The sequence below is a fragment of the Prinia subflava genome, chromosome 11, assembly GCF_021018805.1.
Source record: "Prinia subflava isolate CZ2003 ecotype Zambia chromosome 11, Cam_Psub_1.2, whole genome shotgun sequence".
Lineage (NCBI taxonomy): Eukaryota > Metazoa > Chordata > Aves > Passeriformes > Cisticolidae > Prinia > Prinia subflava.
Genome location: NC_086257.1, coordinates 20,897,062 through 20,912,146, shown reverse-complemented (window position 1 = coordinate 20,912,146; position 15,085 = coordinate 20,897,062). Strand labels below are relative to the sequence as shown.

Genomic DNA, 15,085 nt, shown 5'->3' with positions numbered 1-15,085 from the left:
ACCCCCTATCCACTGCTGACACCCCATACCCACTCTTGACTCCCCGCACCCACTGCTCACACCCCATACCCACTCTTGACTCCCCGCACCCACTGCTCACACCCCGTGCCTACACCTGACCCCTGTACCCACAGCCAACCCCTTTGCCCACCTCGGGCTCAGTGGTTCTGTGGGGGCTGGCCTGGCAGCAGCCAGCCTGACCCCCAAGCAAACCCCACCGGTTTCACGGAATCGCAGAATGGTTTGGGTTGCAAGGGACCTTAAAGACCGTCTTATTCCACACTCCCTGCCATGGACAGGGACACCTTCCACTAGAGCAAGTTGCTCTAAGCCCTGTCAGATGTGGCCTTAATTTTCATATTTAGGGGTTGTAGCAGCAGCAGATGTGCGTGGTGGCAGCTCTTTGCCAGCAGAGAATGGGAACATCAATGTTCAGGTAGGGTTTGCTCTTCTCCACTGAGCCCAGAGGCAGAGGAGGTGAGATGAAGGCTGTAACACGGATCAGTTCTAGTCAGTTTGAGAGGATCTCACATTCAAGGTGTTTCCAGGAACTTAGGGACACCCTTATTTTACCTGAAGAAACCATCACAAAATTATTCCAGAAAGATTATTTGTTTAAGGTATGTTTATTTTGTAATTTTGTTTTGGACTGGGAGTTTGTTGGGGTTTTCATTCTTTTACCATGGGTCAGTAACAAATTTTGGGTTAACACAGGAATATTTCTTGTACCTAAGACAAGAAAAAAAAATTAAATAGATTTTTTTTCATCCCAAACACTAAAGAGTTCAGCCTTTACACAAGTCACTACTTAGTCACAGTCCCATCGTCAGCAAATTAAAATATTTAAATAGCCAGATTCACGTACATTATGAATCCAGTGCAGAAAAAAAAAAAAAAAAAGCACCAAACTTAACAATGACAATAATTAAAAATGAATTCGTAATACTAAAAAGTCACACAGAAATATAAATACAGTCCTGGAAAGCACAAGTTTCCTTTAAAAATTGACATGAAAATGTAATATAAGAAAAATATGTTTCTAAGAAGTAAAAGGTCAGCTTTTAGTCCAGCTTTCCTGGAACTGAAGTACCACCTCACTGATTCTAAAGGTTGCAGAAGAAAGTTTCTGGAATGAGTGGAGGAAGTCAGATCCTCAAGCATCTTTAACCTTAACAACAGCAGATGGATTTTCTGTGGTTTTCACAGTCCATTTGGGTAGACTACAGAAGGTAGAAACTTTGCCAAGAAAGCAGCACAGGGTCTCCAGATTTTTATCTAAACAAAGTTGTGCCTTTCTGTATTATTTTGTGCTCACACCTTCTCTTTCATCTTGTGCCCCACTCCCCTGCCTCCCTTGCTTTGCATATCCCCATTCCTTTACTTTCCTGAGCTCCTGCCCCTAAACCCCATACCCAGCATCCTAAGTGTAATAATTGGTTCCCATCTCCTCCAACAAAACTCATTGCTCCCAAATCTCTGGCAAAACTGAGCCCCACTCCTCTCTCAGGTACTTATCTCCTCAAAGTAGAGATATAAAAGCTTGGATGGAATTTATCTGAGGTTTCTCATGCTCCCGCTGACCCCCCACATACGTCTGGTGCTTAATCTCTCCCCTTCCTCACATTCTGAAAACTGCTGCTCTGGCTAAACGGAATCAATGGCTCTTTGAGGAATCTGTTGTTTTCCAGGTGCTTAAAAAGAAGTCAGTTGATTGGAAAAAAAAAAAAAAGGCAGCAAACCAACAATGTACCACTGTGATTTGAGAAAGATCCCTTTGTTTAAAAAAAAAATAAAAGAGATAAATGAAACCCCAGGGTGCTTGCAAGGCATCTAGGGGCAGTTTGCCTATGTAAACTCACACCCTGAAGCCAAGAAAGAGGTGGTGGATCCAAACTTTCCAGACAGCCCAGCTCACCGAGGTCTCCTCGGGCCTCCTGGGTTCCATCAGCTTTTCTGAGGTGTGAGATCCCTGCTCTCACGTGGGCGTCCTGTCAGGATTCACTTAATGACTTCATCTCCTGAAACTTTCTCCTCGTGGGTGTCACTGCTTGAAGAAACTGTTTAGCTACAAAATAAATGTTATACTCCTGTGTTACTGATGCCTAGGTAACTGGAAGGAAGGGCAGGTTTCAGCTGCATGTTAACATTTTACAGAAGGCAAAATAATGGGTGTTTCTATTTCAGAGCGTTTTATAAGAAAAGGGCTTTGATGTTTAAATGTCAGACATATGGAGAATAGTAATTATTTTGTCATCAGTCCCGTACTAATCTTTAGTAAGGATAAATGCTATTTGGTTTAAAGAAACTCAACAACACGTTTTTTTAAGTGATTAATACCTAAAATTTATCTACATTCTGTTCCTGGGACTCCAGGTTCACCAGAATAACCAAACTGCTTTATTACTTTGTAATTTTGGATTTTCAAGTATATTAAAAAAATGTCTAATGCAAGTCACTCCCAAATGCAGAGGTACCTTCCATTTCTGTGCTGAACATTTGCGTATTGATTATATTATTTTTTAATCCTTTAACTGAGAATTGATGCATCTTATCACCTCTTAATCCCCTGTCCAAATAAATATGGTTTTCCTGTCTTTGCAGGCACAACATTTTATACATTTTTTTTAAGATCTTGACATTAAATGAAAATTAATATGTAATCACCAATATCTTTTCCAGAAACAAGTAATGTTGACTCCTAATGTTGCAAACCTAGAAGAAACCTGGCCCCTGGTTCCAGGTGTGGGGGAAACCTGGCTGAAAAGGACTTTTTTAAGAGTGTAGAGAAAGGAGAGGCCAGTGGAAAAGCCAGTGAAAGTTGGCCTGGCCTGGAACTGCAAAATGATGGCCCACGCAGGTACTTAAAGATGACAAAAGGATATCAGGTAAGGGTGTGTTTTGACTGTAAGTTACTATTGAAATTAGTCAATGTGAAACAAACTAATTATAGGGCTTGTGTAATTGTGTAATAATTTGACACAAGTGTCAACATGGAAATGACCTCCTTGTTTTCCAGGCTGTTACTCTGAAATCTTTTCCTCAGGAAAATAGTCCTAATTTCTGTGTATTTCATCAGCAAATCTATATCCACATGAAGAACACCTGTAATCATTTTCTTACACTTTTTCCTATTTTTTCTTCCAACTCATAAAAAGTCTATGGGCTTACAGCTGCTAGATCAGTCATCAAAAAGCCTGAACTGAAAAAAAAATATTGTATTAAAAATTTTGGAAGATTTAATAACTCAGTGTGGCAGATAGTACAACTTTCTAGAAATAGAAAATATATCTCTCATTGTTTTCATGCTGGGAGTTTCAGTGAAACATTGTGCTAAATCAGGTTCCAGGATGCTGAGCCCTTATAACAGAATTCCTTTCTGTACCAGTAAGCTTTCGTATTATGGAAAATTAAAAATAAAAGGACGGCTTAAGCATTTGGCATAATTAATTAGTTTCGGGGCTGATGCCCTGGATCAGCTTTTGGCATAATTAATTAGTTTCGGAGCTGATGCCCTGGATCAGCTGGTTGATTTTCTCTTGACCAGATGTATTTTCCTGGCAGCTTCTGTTTCCTACGAACTGATTATTCTGAAACTCAATATAAGAGATGCACACCAATATCTTTTTATTTTTTGGCAGCATTAATGTTTTTTGCGGTGACCACAGCGACTTTCTCCTGGTGCCCTGGGTTGGTGCGGCGGGCGATGCGGGCGATGAGGGCGATGAGGGCGATGAGGGCGATGAGGGCGATGAGGGCAGCAGCGCTCCCGCCCCGCCCACTCCATCCGGGTCTCTCGGCGTGGCCGTTGGGAGCGTTCAAACCCCGCGGCAGCCAATCAGCGAAAGCGTGCCCCTCTAAACAGCCAATCAACGCAGAGCCCTTCCCTCCCGCCCACTCAGTAACCTGCGCTCTGTACCGCAACAAGCGCTGTGCGTCTGTCCAGGAAACCTCTCACAGCCAATGGGAGCTCGTTCCGTCTGAGTGGCAGGTTCAAAGACCAATCCGAGTGGGACAGGGGCGCAGGGCTGGTCAAAAAGGAAGGGCAAGTGGGCGGGGCATCTCGCAGCCGTGGCGAATGAGGGGGCGGCTTACAGCAGGGCGGTGGGGCCGGCAGCCAATGGGTGGCGGCGTGAGTGCGGCGGCTCGCTTTTTGAATTGGCGGCGGCCGCTGATGGCGGATGGCGGCGGGTGGCACCGGCGGTGAGGGGACACCGGGGCTGGGGGGTGCGGGCGGCTCGGAGCGGGGCCGGTGTCGGGCACCTGTGGGGCCTCCGGGCCCCAGCGCTGCTCCGGGGCTCCTCAGGCCGCCGGCCGTGCTCCTTGGCAGGGCGGGGCCCCGGGCCCGCCGGCACCTGCCGGCCCGTGAGGGGAGAGGCTGTGGCGGTCCCTCGTCCTGCCCTGCCCTCGGCCACCTCCCTGCAGAGGGCTCGGGAACCTTCCTCGAGAGGGAAATGGGAAACGTGGGAGGTGTTTACTGTCCTTTCCTTGCTTTAACAAACATATTTTGGTTTGTGGGTGTTTTGTGTCCTTCAGGCTTTCCACAAATGATTGGGAGGTCATTTCTGAGTGTGATGCTGTGGGGGATTTAGCTCTGCCTGAAGCCTCTAGTGGTGGTGTTCTGACTTTTGCTCTTTAAGTGAGGAAAACTGTTGTGTTCGTGTCTGTGTGTGCTGTTTGTTCTCCTCTGTATCCTTGCACTTTCAGTCCGTAAGTTTAGTGACAAAAATTGTTAATATTATAGGATAATTAAAACAAGGAATATTTTTAAGTACACTCAGGATGGAACCTCAAAAATAAATAAAGTGGAAAATCCGTAAAGAAAATCAATGCCCAGGTTAATGTCTGGGCTTCTTCAAATATGCCATGAAGTTCTTTATAAGTTCATGTACATTTTATTTGGTATAATAGTAATCATACGGATGTCTCAGACTGCTAGGAAATAATCTCTAGGATTTAAATTTAGTTGTGCCTTTAACTGGAGGGCTTGTTTTCTTCAGAATTTACCTGTCCTTGTGGTAATCATTATTAACAATATGGTTTGAGTCTGCCAAGATTATAATTCCCTCCACCACTGCCAAAAAAATTGGTAACTGTTCCTGGTGCTGACACTGTAACACTCTGGCCATGTGATTTCCCAAAGACTCCTTATGACTGAGGTTACTCTCTTCTCTTGCTATGTCTTAAACTGCACTGAGAAAAACTAGGTGGGTGACTGGGACTTAGGTCTGGGAAATGCAATGCTGTGTGTGACCTGGGAATTGAAACAAAAGTGGCAAGTCTGGTAGCTGAATATGTCTAGAATAGTGATAGATTTGTAGTGTTGATTATTGCTCATCACTGTATTAGGAACTTGTATATTATTGAATCCTTTCCACGAGTCCCAGATGTGATCTCTGGAAGATAAAGATAATTTCTGTATTGCTGATATGCCAAAGTGCCCATTGCTTTTTGTCTTCTGACTTTGCTGTGTAACAGGATGGTGATTACACAATTTGAGAAACAATATGTGCTGTTCTCTAGGAGTTTTGCTACCTCAAGAGTCCTCTTCCAGACAATGCTCTAGTGCAGTATTTGAGTAGCTGGTTTTTAAAAGGGCATTTACAGTCACGAGAACAATTTCAGTTAAGTGCTACAAAGGGTTATTATTGACGGCAGTTCAGCTGCAGCTGCTGCTCTAGGTAACTTCTGATATCACCATGCAAACATTGCAATCTGGGTGTGTGATGAGTCACAGGAGCTGCACCCTGCTTGCCTCGTGTGGGAGAGAAAACGGGCTGCGTGTTGGGCAGGGGTCTTAGGACAATCTTTGTGGTGCAGGATTTGGGTAGGAAGCTCCCAGAAAATGAGAGGGTTAAGGATTCTGCTTTTCCAGTAGGTGACAAGTATGATGGGCAGGGAAGAGATTGTCATTCTGTTTGAGAAAAGAGAAGGCCTCTGTCTGATGATGAAAGGGTCCCTCTACTCTGTTACAGTTAGTGCAGGACACTAGACCAGACCATGCAGCTAGACATACATATGCATAACAACTTTGCAGAGACTCTCAAGCTTCTTTAATTTTTCTAAGAGTAAATAGTCCTGGTTCTGCTCTCTGGGTACTCATTTCTAACTACAGTATCTATGGCCAGTTCTGAAAAATCAGATTTTAGCGAGATGTTATGCTTACCATAATTCTTCTGCTAATGTTTCAAATCAACAATGCTAATTTTAGTCTTAACTGTAGCTTATAACATTTTTTCACTGAAGAACAAGTGCTTTTAGTTTGGTGCTTTGTGGTTAAGATTTTTTAAAGGAGCACTTGAGTTTGTGCTTGCCTGTGCTCAGAGCTGAAATTCTCTCTGCAGCTCTCTTGCAGATGAATTACAGAACCATTTCTGTTAACAGCTTTGTTGTCAGTCCTTTCTATCAGTTGTGCTACTCTTGATGCTCTTTCTGAGCTGCTCTATCAGTGTGAGTGGGAGTTCAGTCAGAGCCTGAATGTTTTGTTTTCTGAAGTCACTTCTGACAGCCTTGGTCGTAGGGCTCTTCTGAATGAGCTTCGTGCACCTGTAACTGAGTTTGGCTCCTTCACCTTGCAGCTGTTGAAGAAAGAAACAAGGCGTAATCATGGCTGACAGCAGTGCTCTGGTGTCCGAAACTGGGAGGAGCCTCTTGGCTGATTCTTCTGTTCTTGACTCAAAAATTATAGAAACCTCCAAAGAGAATGTATTCCGTGCAACTGTTCTGGATGTTGAAGGTAATGGGAGAAGTTTATTTTAAGGTTCCTCTGTTTTTGCAATGACTGATTGCTTTGTTGGGATTTAGTAGTTCTGTAAAACTAAAAGTACTTTGACCTCTAAAATTGTATGTACAGTAGGGAAAAGGGTGTTGATCTGGAATCCTTTCATTAAGAAGATTTGGGGTTACAGCCCAAATTGAATGAATTTTCTGGCTTTTGTACAGAAAGCTGTCAGTTCCATTTGGTGCCTCTTCTGTGGAACAAATCACTCCAGGTGACATTTTGACACCAGTGTTTGGAAACTGCAGCTGCTCTGTTGTGTACAGGTGGACAGAACAACAGGTATAAGGTAGAGAGGTGGAGAGATTAATAGTCTTGAGCCCAAAATTAATTCAAGAACAAATCTTGAAATTAAAAGACAACCTCCAATGTTTTCCTCCAAGGTAGTAGCCAAAATCTGTTGGTGGTCTGTTGATGCAAGTGACGTGGAGGCAACACTTTTTCTTCCTCCTAATATTTTGAAGGCTTATTAATACATGGAAAAAAAGAACAAGACATCTAATTTCAGTTGTGATATTCCTGGTAACTGCTCAGTTACCAAGAAAGCAATGAACCTTGTCAGTCAGAAACACAGAAACCAGAAATGACACCAGCTGTCTATTTTCCAGCAAATCTTGGTACCTAATTCTGCTAGAAGAATATTTTTGGGTGGTTTTCATTTGCTTGTCTTTCCTCCTCCCCAGTCCTTGATTTACATTCTTGCTTTGACTGGTCATGAATTGCAGATTCTTGTTTCACCTGATACTAGAAAATTTGGGCTTTAAGTAAATTGGGTATGCCTTAATTAGAGGACACTCTTCTTGAAGTAACATTTATTTTCAGGATTGTTCCCGATAAGGAGTCTTGAAAGGCTACTGTCTGCCTGTGTGCTTCTATGCATTATTGCTTGATTTAGACATAACATGGATTTTTCTGCTAAAATACAAATATTATCCTTGCTTCTCTCTAAGCAGAAGAAATGCCTCAAATAGAAACAAGAGTGGTTTTGGTTCAGGAAGCAGGGAAACGTGAGGAGCTTCTGAAAGCCTTGGAGGTACGTGGGCCTGAGATAAAACAGTCACTGGAAGGACATGTTATGCCTTCAGACTTCTAGTAACCAATTTGCTCCTGTACTAAAGTTCTCCTCTTCCACAGACCATTAAGATAATGGAAGTACCTGTTATAAAGATAAAGGAAAGTAGTCCTGATAAATCAGAAGAAAAACTAATAAAAAGTATTATTCATATGGTATGTCATGCAATTCAGCTCACGTAATTGCATGCAGCATGTTACACTTCACTGGGTCTGGAATGTGCACACTCCTTAATTTGTGTTAATTGGGCATAATGGTCATAATATATGCTAATGGTTCTGATGGTGTCACAGCTCATCAAAATTAGCACTTTTTAAAAATGTGGAGTAATACTTGCAGCTCTTACCTAGTGGTGTTTTCTAACAGGGGCATCAAAACATCCATGGGGCTGTCCAGCTGCATGCTTCTGTTCAGTCACACATAAGTCTGTGCTATGAACTGACTTTGTAATTGTCAATGGACTTCTTTCACTTGAAAGCTGCAATGCTTTTCTGTTTCTTGATGTGAAAGACATAAGTGATAAAGTTTGGAACTAATGTTTGAAATTGGAATGGACCAAATTTTTTAACCTCTTAAAAATATCAAGCAATGAACAAAATCTATTTCCGTTCTGTAGATGTGCAAACTGGATGCTACTTTTAAGCAGCATCCCAAAGTACCCTAAGCTCTTTTGACAGTCTGAAATTTCATTTTTCTTCTGAACTTAGAGTATTTTTCTATCTAGCTACTTCCAGGGCTACATTATCAGTGTGAACTGATACTACATATCAGTGTAAACTGCTAAAGCAACCAGAAGTCTGATTCTTCAAAAGCAGGAATTACTTTGACATTCAGTCTTAAAGCATGCAGCAGTTCATAGCTATTCTTATGCTAGAGAACAGTGCATTGCATTCAGCTTTCACAAATCCTAACTCTGTCTCTGAAATGTGACTCACACATTTTTCTAATGGTCCAAAATAAACATCAGTTGAATTTTACACTTGTGCAAGTATGTTGCCTGAGTAATGCTTTCCTTTTCACCCCTGTGCATCAAGGAAATTAAAATGCCCTACATAAAGACAGACACGATAGAAGAGCTGGGAGATTCTGATTCCCCAGAATTTGAGACCATCTTCGTCGTGTCAGACTTCCAAGCTCCCATCTTCAGCAACCTCTGCAAGGCAGATTGCCGAGTCATCGGGCCGCCGGTGGTGCTGCACTGTGCACAGAGAGGAGAGGTGTGTGCTTCCTGCTGAAATCACATGAACACTTCCCTGCTGCAGTGAGCTCTGAGAGTTCACAGTAAAACTCCTGCTTTTCCAATCGGTTATAAACATTCCTAGCAAGAGCATTTTAAGCCAATGTTTCTAATGCTGTGTTAGAATATTGCACGTAGTGAGAGAGCACAGGCAGGCAGTGATAAAGCTACAATTGCTGCTGTAGTTGTGGGAGTGGTTGATTTCCAGTTGGGATTGTGCCATTAGGAATGGCACCATACAAATGATTCTCCAGTAATGACTTTATATTTCCAAAAGTTGTAATGTAGAGCAGATGGATTGGGGAGGGAATAAAAGGATGGAGTTCTAGGTGTAGAACTTGGGGATGCTCTAGTTACTTTTTCAGTAGGCCTGGAGCTAAGGTATAGCTGAATAAACAGACCTGGACTAGTGTCTGATGCATTTTTAATGCTAGAAATAACAGCATTAAAGAAAGCAGTATGCTGTTGACTCATGAGCTTTCTTCTTGTTTTCAGCCTTTACCTTTCTCCTGCCGTCCACTGTACTGTGCAAGTATGTTAAACTTGGTACTGTGCTTTACAGGATTCAGAAAGAAAGAGGAATTAGTAAGTAATTTATTCTTTGGATTGGTAAAACCATGTTAAGTATATTTTCAAGATACTCTTCTATCACCTGTAGGGTTTAACCATGGCTCAGGCTTGTATGGGGACAATGAATTGTTTGTTCTTTTGTAAGTCCAGAGGCAGTGATATTTGAGGATGGGAACAAAACTTTGTTCAAGTCATTTTATCTGTGTCATTTTTGGTCTCTTTTTTGTCAAGTGACGTAAACTGCTCTAATTCAACAGGGCTTAGGGATTTGTAAGCTGAGGCTTCAGATAAGATGTTTACCCAACAGTGTCTTCTTTTTTTGTACAAGTGGTAGAATGGCCAAGTAAATCTTTATAAATCAAGCTCTGTTCAGAGCATTCTCAGGCATGTCATGATATTGTGTTATCAGGACTTTACTCCTTGTTTGATACCCTAGCACTTGGCTTTTCCATTTCAGTAGGCTTTTGCCATCTAATTTCCCTGCTGGACTCCTGGGAGTCAACAATATGGCTCCACATTTTCATCTGAAAAAAAGAAATCCAAACCAAAAGCCTTTGCCTGGTGTTGGGGTTACTTAGGTTTGATTTCGAATTGACTAAATCAGCAAGGAAAACATAAAATCTAACGTGTGAAAAGGTGAAGGCATTATGTATTATGATCATGAGGGTACTGGTGGCTTGGATAGTCTTCAGGCTACACAGCAAGGCTGTATTAAATGTTGAAATAAAAATAAATCTTAATAGTTCTTGATCTGTGAGCTGTATCTTCTGTCGATGTAAACAAGTTGTTTTAAGAACAGATCAGAGTATTTCTATTTCTAGACATTTAATGTAACCTTCTGCAACTTGCTTTGTAAACCCCTTTTGTACTGAACTCGCTCCTCAAAAGATCCTGACAACTTTTCATCTCCATTTTCCAGGTTAAGCTCGTGACCTTGGTTCATCATATGGGTGGAATTATTCGAAGGGACTTCAGCTCAAAAGTTACTCATCTGGTGGCAAACTCAACACATGGAGACAAATTCAGAGTATGTAAGCTTGAGTTGGTGTTTCACAGAAACCTTTGGAATTTGACTCTTTAGACTAAATTTGTTCATTATACTTCAGCGCAGAAGCTGCAGTTTTTTCTTGTACTAACAGCAATAACTTCTAATGGTGAATTCATCTCTGTTTGGTGCCCAGCTTTGGCATGTTTTTGTCTCTGTGAGAGAGCTAAATAACATAAATTTGAAATAGACAAGTATAGTAAATAACAAGATTCAAAATGGTTAAATATTGATGCTACCAGTAGTTAAGACAGTGATGAACAAATGCCTGCTTTTGTCTGTTCACACAATAAGCTTTGAGTTAACTTGCAAAAACCTTTAGTCCTTAATTGGTGCATATCTTTTAAAAGTTATTTTTAACTTGTTATGAGTGAGGATTCAAATGTTCATTTATGCATAAACAGAAACGAGTGTACTTTTTTTTCTGATTCTAAAAGAGAATTATTTGGGACATTTCTGTTCAGTTGAGAAGTAAAGAACAGATTATAGGTTTTTGTACTATCTAATATGATGTAGCAGTGTCTATGCCCCTTGACTCTCCCTTGTTTGAACTGTTGGTAGGATGTTGCCTTTTTTTTTCCCCTGTTTGTCTTTATAATCTTGCAGTTGAAAGAGAAGTCCTACTTTGTTCAAACACTCTTTTCTGCCAGCTCAAAGGAGAAAATGTAGGAAAACTGTACAATCTCTCAAGCAGTCATAGCAGTTACCTCTTTCAAATAGTCACTTTCTCTTTGATAAAAGCAGGAAGGGGTATTTTTCTTCATACAAAGTATCAAAAGGAGAAAAAAAGATCCCATATTCCACTGGAACAGAGATTTGATTTTGTGTTTTTGTGAGTGATGTGATATCAGACTGACAAAATGGTGCACTTTTGAGGAAATGTCAAAATAGCTATTGATCTGATCTCCTCACTGAATTCATACATTCTAGCTCTGGGGAGCTGCAGTTGTATATGACTCTTGAAGGAATATATTCACTTTTTGCAGTATCTGTCTTGAAAAGTAAAAGGAAGGTTACAAATTTTTCTTGACGTGGGAAAGATTTAAATGGAAATATTTGGTACAACTTATGCTTTTCCTCTTTTGTAGATTGCTGTGAGTCTTGGTATTCCTATCGTGAAAGCTGAGTGGATTTATAAGGCATGGGAGAAAAGAAATGAAATGTAGGTGTTTATTTTCCTTCAGCTTTCACCTTGCATCCTGTTCACCTGAAATGTGAGCTTCTGCTTAAATACTGACATGAGTCACGTATTAAGTGACCATTTTGTGCATCTTCTTTCTTTCAGTGGTTTCTGTGCAGCTGATGACAACTTTAGAAACCAGTTCAAGGTTCCTCCGTTTCAGGATTGCATGTTGAGTTTCCTGGGATTCTCTGATGATGAGAAAGCTAACATGGAAGAAATGACAGAAATGCAAGGTGGTTGTTCATGAAAAAACTATGGGAAGAAAGGGATGGAGTCTATAATGATAGGTGCTAAATAGATAATGATAGGTGCTAGATAACAGAACTGTTAAGTGAGATTCTATTTTCTAACAAGAGTATTCTTTCTTTCTAATTTTCCTTTTTTTTTTTAATCTAGGAGGACATTATTTACCAGTTGGCGATGAAAGGTGTACGCACTTGGTGGTTGAAGAAAGTACAGTGAAAGATCTTCCATTTGAACCTTTAAAAAAGCTTTATGTTGTAAAGCAAGAGGTTAGTGCTGAAAATTCTTTAGTGAATGCTGCTGTGTAGAACGGAGTGTGCCACATGCAAGCATGTGGCTTATTCTGAAAAAACATCTTCCATCTCAACTGTGTTACTATTACAGATTATTTGAGTATTTTTAACTTTGGGTGAAGCTGTGTAATGTGTGTTTTCTTTTTTCCTTTAGTGGTTTTGGGGAAGCATTCAAATGGATGCCAGAGCTGGAGAGTCGATGTATTTATTTGAGAAGGTATGTTGAACACTCACACAATGCACAGTATATTTTGGTGGCAAAATGAGCATACAACACTGTGTGTGTGGGGCCAGAGATGAGATGGTTTAAAGCAGCATTTAAGTTCCAGATAATCCATACTAATTTGGAATAGAAGCTTTTTTCTACTTCCCAAAGATTTTACTTTTAGTCAAACAAAACAATACTGTGGTTTCTGTTATAAAAAGGGAGGGAAAATAGCTTCACCCATTTTGCCTTGTCTTCCGTAAGAAGTTTCTTTCTGTGTTGTGTGTGGATCTCTGTAATTCACTGATCTCTGCACTGAGCTGAGAGGATAAACCCACTGAAGGAAGTTTTCTTTGCCTGCAGTCGGAGAGCCCTGACTTCAAGAAGTCGGTGTCGCTGCTTTCCCTGAGCACTCCCAACAGCAACCGCAAGCGGCGCCGCTTGAAAGAGACTCTGGCTCAGCTGACCAGGGAGACAGACATGTCCCCGTTCCCACCTCGGAAACGCCCCTCAGCCGAGCATTCCCTCTCCATTGGCTCCTTGCTGGATATTTCCAACACTCCCGAGTCAAGCACTGCCAACGGAGGTAGAGCTCAAACCTTCCATTCAGCCACACTTACGGTGTTTCACAGCCCTTGCATGCAAGTGGAAATGGTGGTGGTAGGGAGATCTTACAGGTTCTGCTACACATCTGTAAAATAATTCCAGGCTTTTGCCTTTTTGAAGTGTGGGGGAAAAAATTGGAGTGAAGAGTTCAGACACAGGCCGAGCTGCCTCTTGTCATCACAGTAACTGTGCTCATAGCTGAAGTATTAGATACAGAGGTGATAAATAGGGAGTACAGTTGTGTGTTACTCCAAAATACTTCAAATACTCTGTTGGAATCTGTAGAAAATTAGCAGCATAGTCAACAGTAAATCATCCAAAACACTCTCCACAGGATACTTGGAGGAAAGAGGACAAAGATCCTTTTCTAGAGAAGTTAAACGGAAAATGCCTTCAAGGCCCACTCCTAGGTCTTTGAAATGTTCTTTTAAGGCAACACTGTGCCAGCAAACTGTCATGTCTAAAACTTCACAAGAATATAAATCATCGGTAGGTTTTGAGCAAATGGACAGAGTTTTAAATATCTCTGCACATGGCTCTTGTGAAGAGAGGAATTGCAAAATTTTGGGTTAGCCAAAAGCTGATACCCCAAGTGTTTTTAAAAGGTCTGGTTCCATCATATAGAGGAGGTATCAGGAGCTGCTACTGCTTTAAAAAGGCAAACTCAAATCACATAAGAGCTCCCAATGAGGCACAACCTGTAAGTCATAATTCAGAAGGAATTTAGGGAAGATCAGCCTTCTTAGATGATGCTAGTGCTCTTGTTACCCCTGGTAGGGAATTTTCTTCTAATCCAACAGCAGCAGTCTCAGAACGTGCTATTTTGGAAACAACAGATAAGGTACTTATTCCATTGTTAACTATGGCAGTAATGAGCTTTGATATCAAAAAAGTCAATGTAGGTCTCTGAGATCCAGTACATGAGCACGTGTTTAAAACTCATAAACTGTTCCAGGTCCAGCTTGGCTTGAGTTTTAAGAGAAATGATTCTTTTGAGCCTTCCCTGTTCCTGCTATGGGATGAAATGTAAGAATTGTGTGCAAGGGCTGATTTTAGTAAATGGTTTTGAGCTACACACTTAATGCAAAGATGGTAGGCAGCTGAGAGTGTTGTTTACAAGACAAAGTGAAAGTAGAAAAGCACTTTTGTACTAGTGTATAAATAAGTAATGTTCAGCACCTAAATCCTTGCTTCCTGCTGTATAAGGTACTAATAATTGGGTCAAGTCATTGACCTGCCCATAAATGGCTTATTAGTTTCAGTCTAATTTGGATGAATAATATATTACTATTGTTCTATAAGTAGGCTGTAATAAAGAGCTATTTTCTTGAAAGAGCCCTGGTAACTACAATATAGGCTTTAGAAAAACCCCCAAACTTATCTTAAGTTAAAAATTCTGAATTTGGCTTTTTGTTTCTTTTTTTTTCCTTTGAGGGTGAGCTTTTTTTAAGGACTCTATTATAATAAAGCTCTGTTTTCTTTTGGGAATATCTCTTCATCAGAAACACCAAAATCCTGTGCAAGACCTTCCAAAAATTCAACTCCTCTTCCTCTCAAGCAGTCTGCAAGGTGGCAGGTTGCAAAGGAATTGTATCAGACAGAAAGTAACTATGTTGATATTCTGACAACAATTATTCAGGTAAGATGGTTATAAAGCCAGTGCAGGTTAATTGTAATAAGATATTCAATGTTTACATCAATTTTTATTTTCAGTCTGTGATCTGCAGGCTTTTGAGGGCTTGGATGCATCAAAGCTTCATAGGAAGATGACAATATAAACAGTCTCATGTAATTTTACTGAAATATAGTAAAAATACTGACATATTTAACAAATATGCAGTTTCAGGTTGTAAAAT

The 15,085-nt window shown here is 40.8% G+C and overlaps 1 protein-coding gene across 5 annotated transcripts in view; it reads left to right on the top strand.

The window, feature by feature from the left end:
• Positions 1-69: 69 nt before the first annotated feature.
• ECT2 (epithelial cell transforming 2) overlaps positions 70-15,085 on the top strand; it is a 30,734-nt gene continuing 15,718 nt past the window's right edge. Inside the window, exons 1-14 of one of the 5 annotated variants that reach the window (XM_063408396.1) lie at positions 70-1,259; positions 2,680-2,885; positions 6,576-6,733; positions 7,726-7,808; positions 7,910-8,002; positions 8,882-9,064; positions 9,580-9,669; positions 10,574-10,681; positions 11,788-11,861; positions 11,985-12,115; positions 12,279-12,394; positions 12,573-12,635; positions 12,987-13,209; positions 14,732-14,868. In XM_063408396.1, coding sequence (XP_063264466.1) covers positions 6,604-6,733; positions 7,726-7,808; positions 7,910-8,002; positions 8,882-9,064; positions 9,580-9,669; positions 10,574-10,681; positions 11,788-11,861; positions 11,985-12,115; positions 12,279-12,394; positions 12,573-12,635; positions 12,987-13,209; positions 14,732-14,868 — 1,431 coding nt within the window. In that variant the 5' untranslated portion in view covers positions 70-1,259; positions 2,680-2,885; positions 6,576-6,603. Of the gene's footprint in view, positions 1,260-2,679; positions 2,886-4,062; positions 4,201-6,575; positions 6,734-7,725; positions 7,809-7,909; positions 8,003-8,881; positions 9,065-9,579; positions 9,670-10,573; positions 10,682-11,787; positions 11,862-11,984; positions 12,116-12,278; positions 12,395-12,572; positions 12,636-12,986; positions 13,210-14,731; positions 14,869-15,085 lie in introns of those variants that run through there. The other 4 variants (XM_063408392.1, XM_063408391.1, XM_063408394.1 and 1 more) reach the window with 4 other exon arrangements.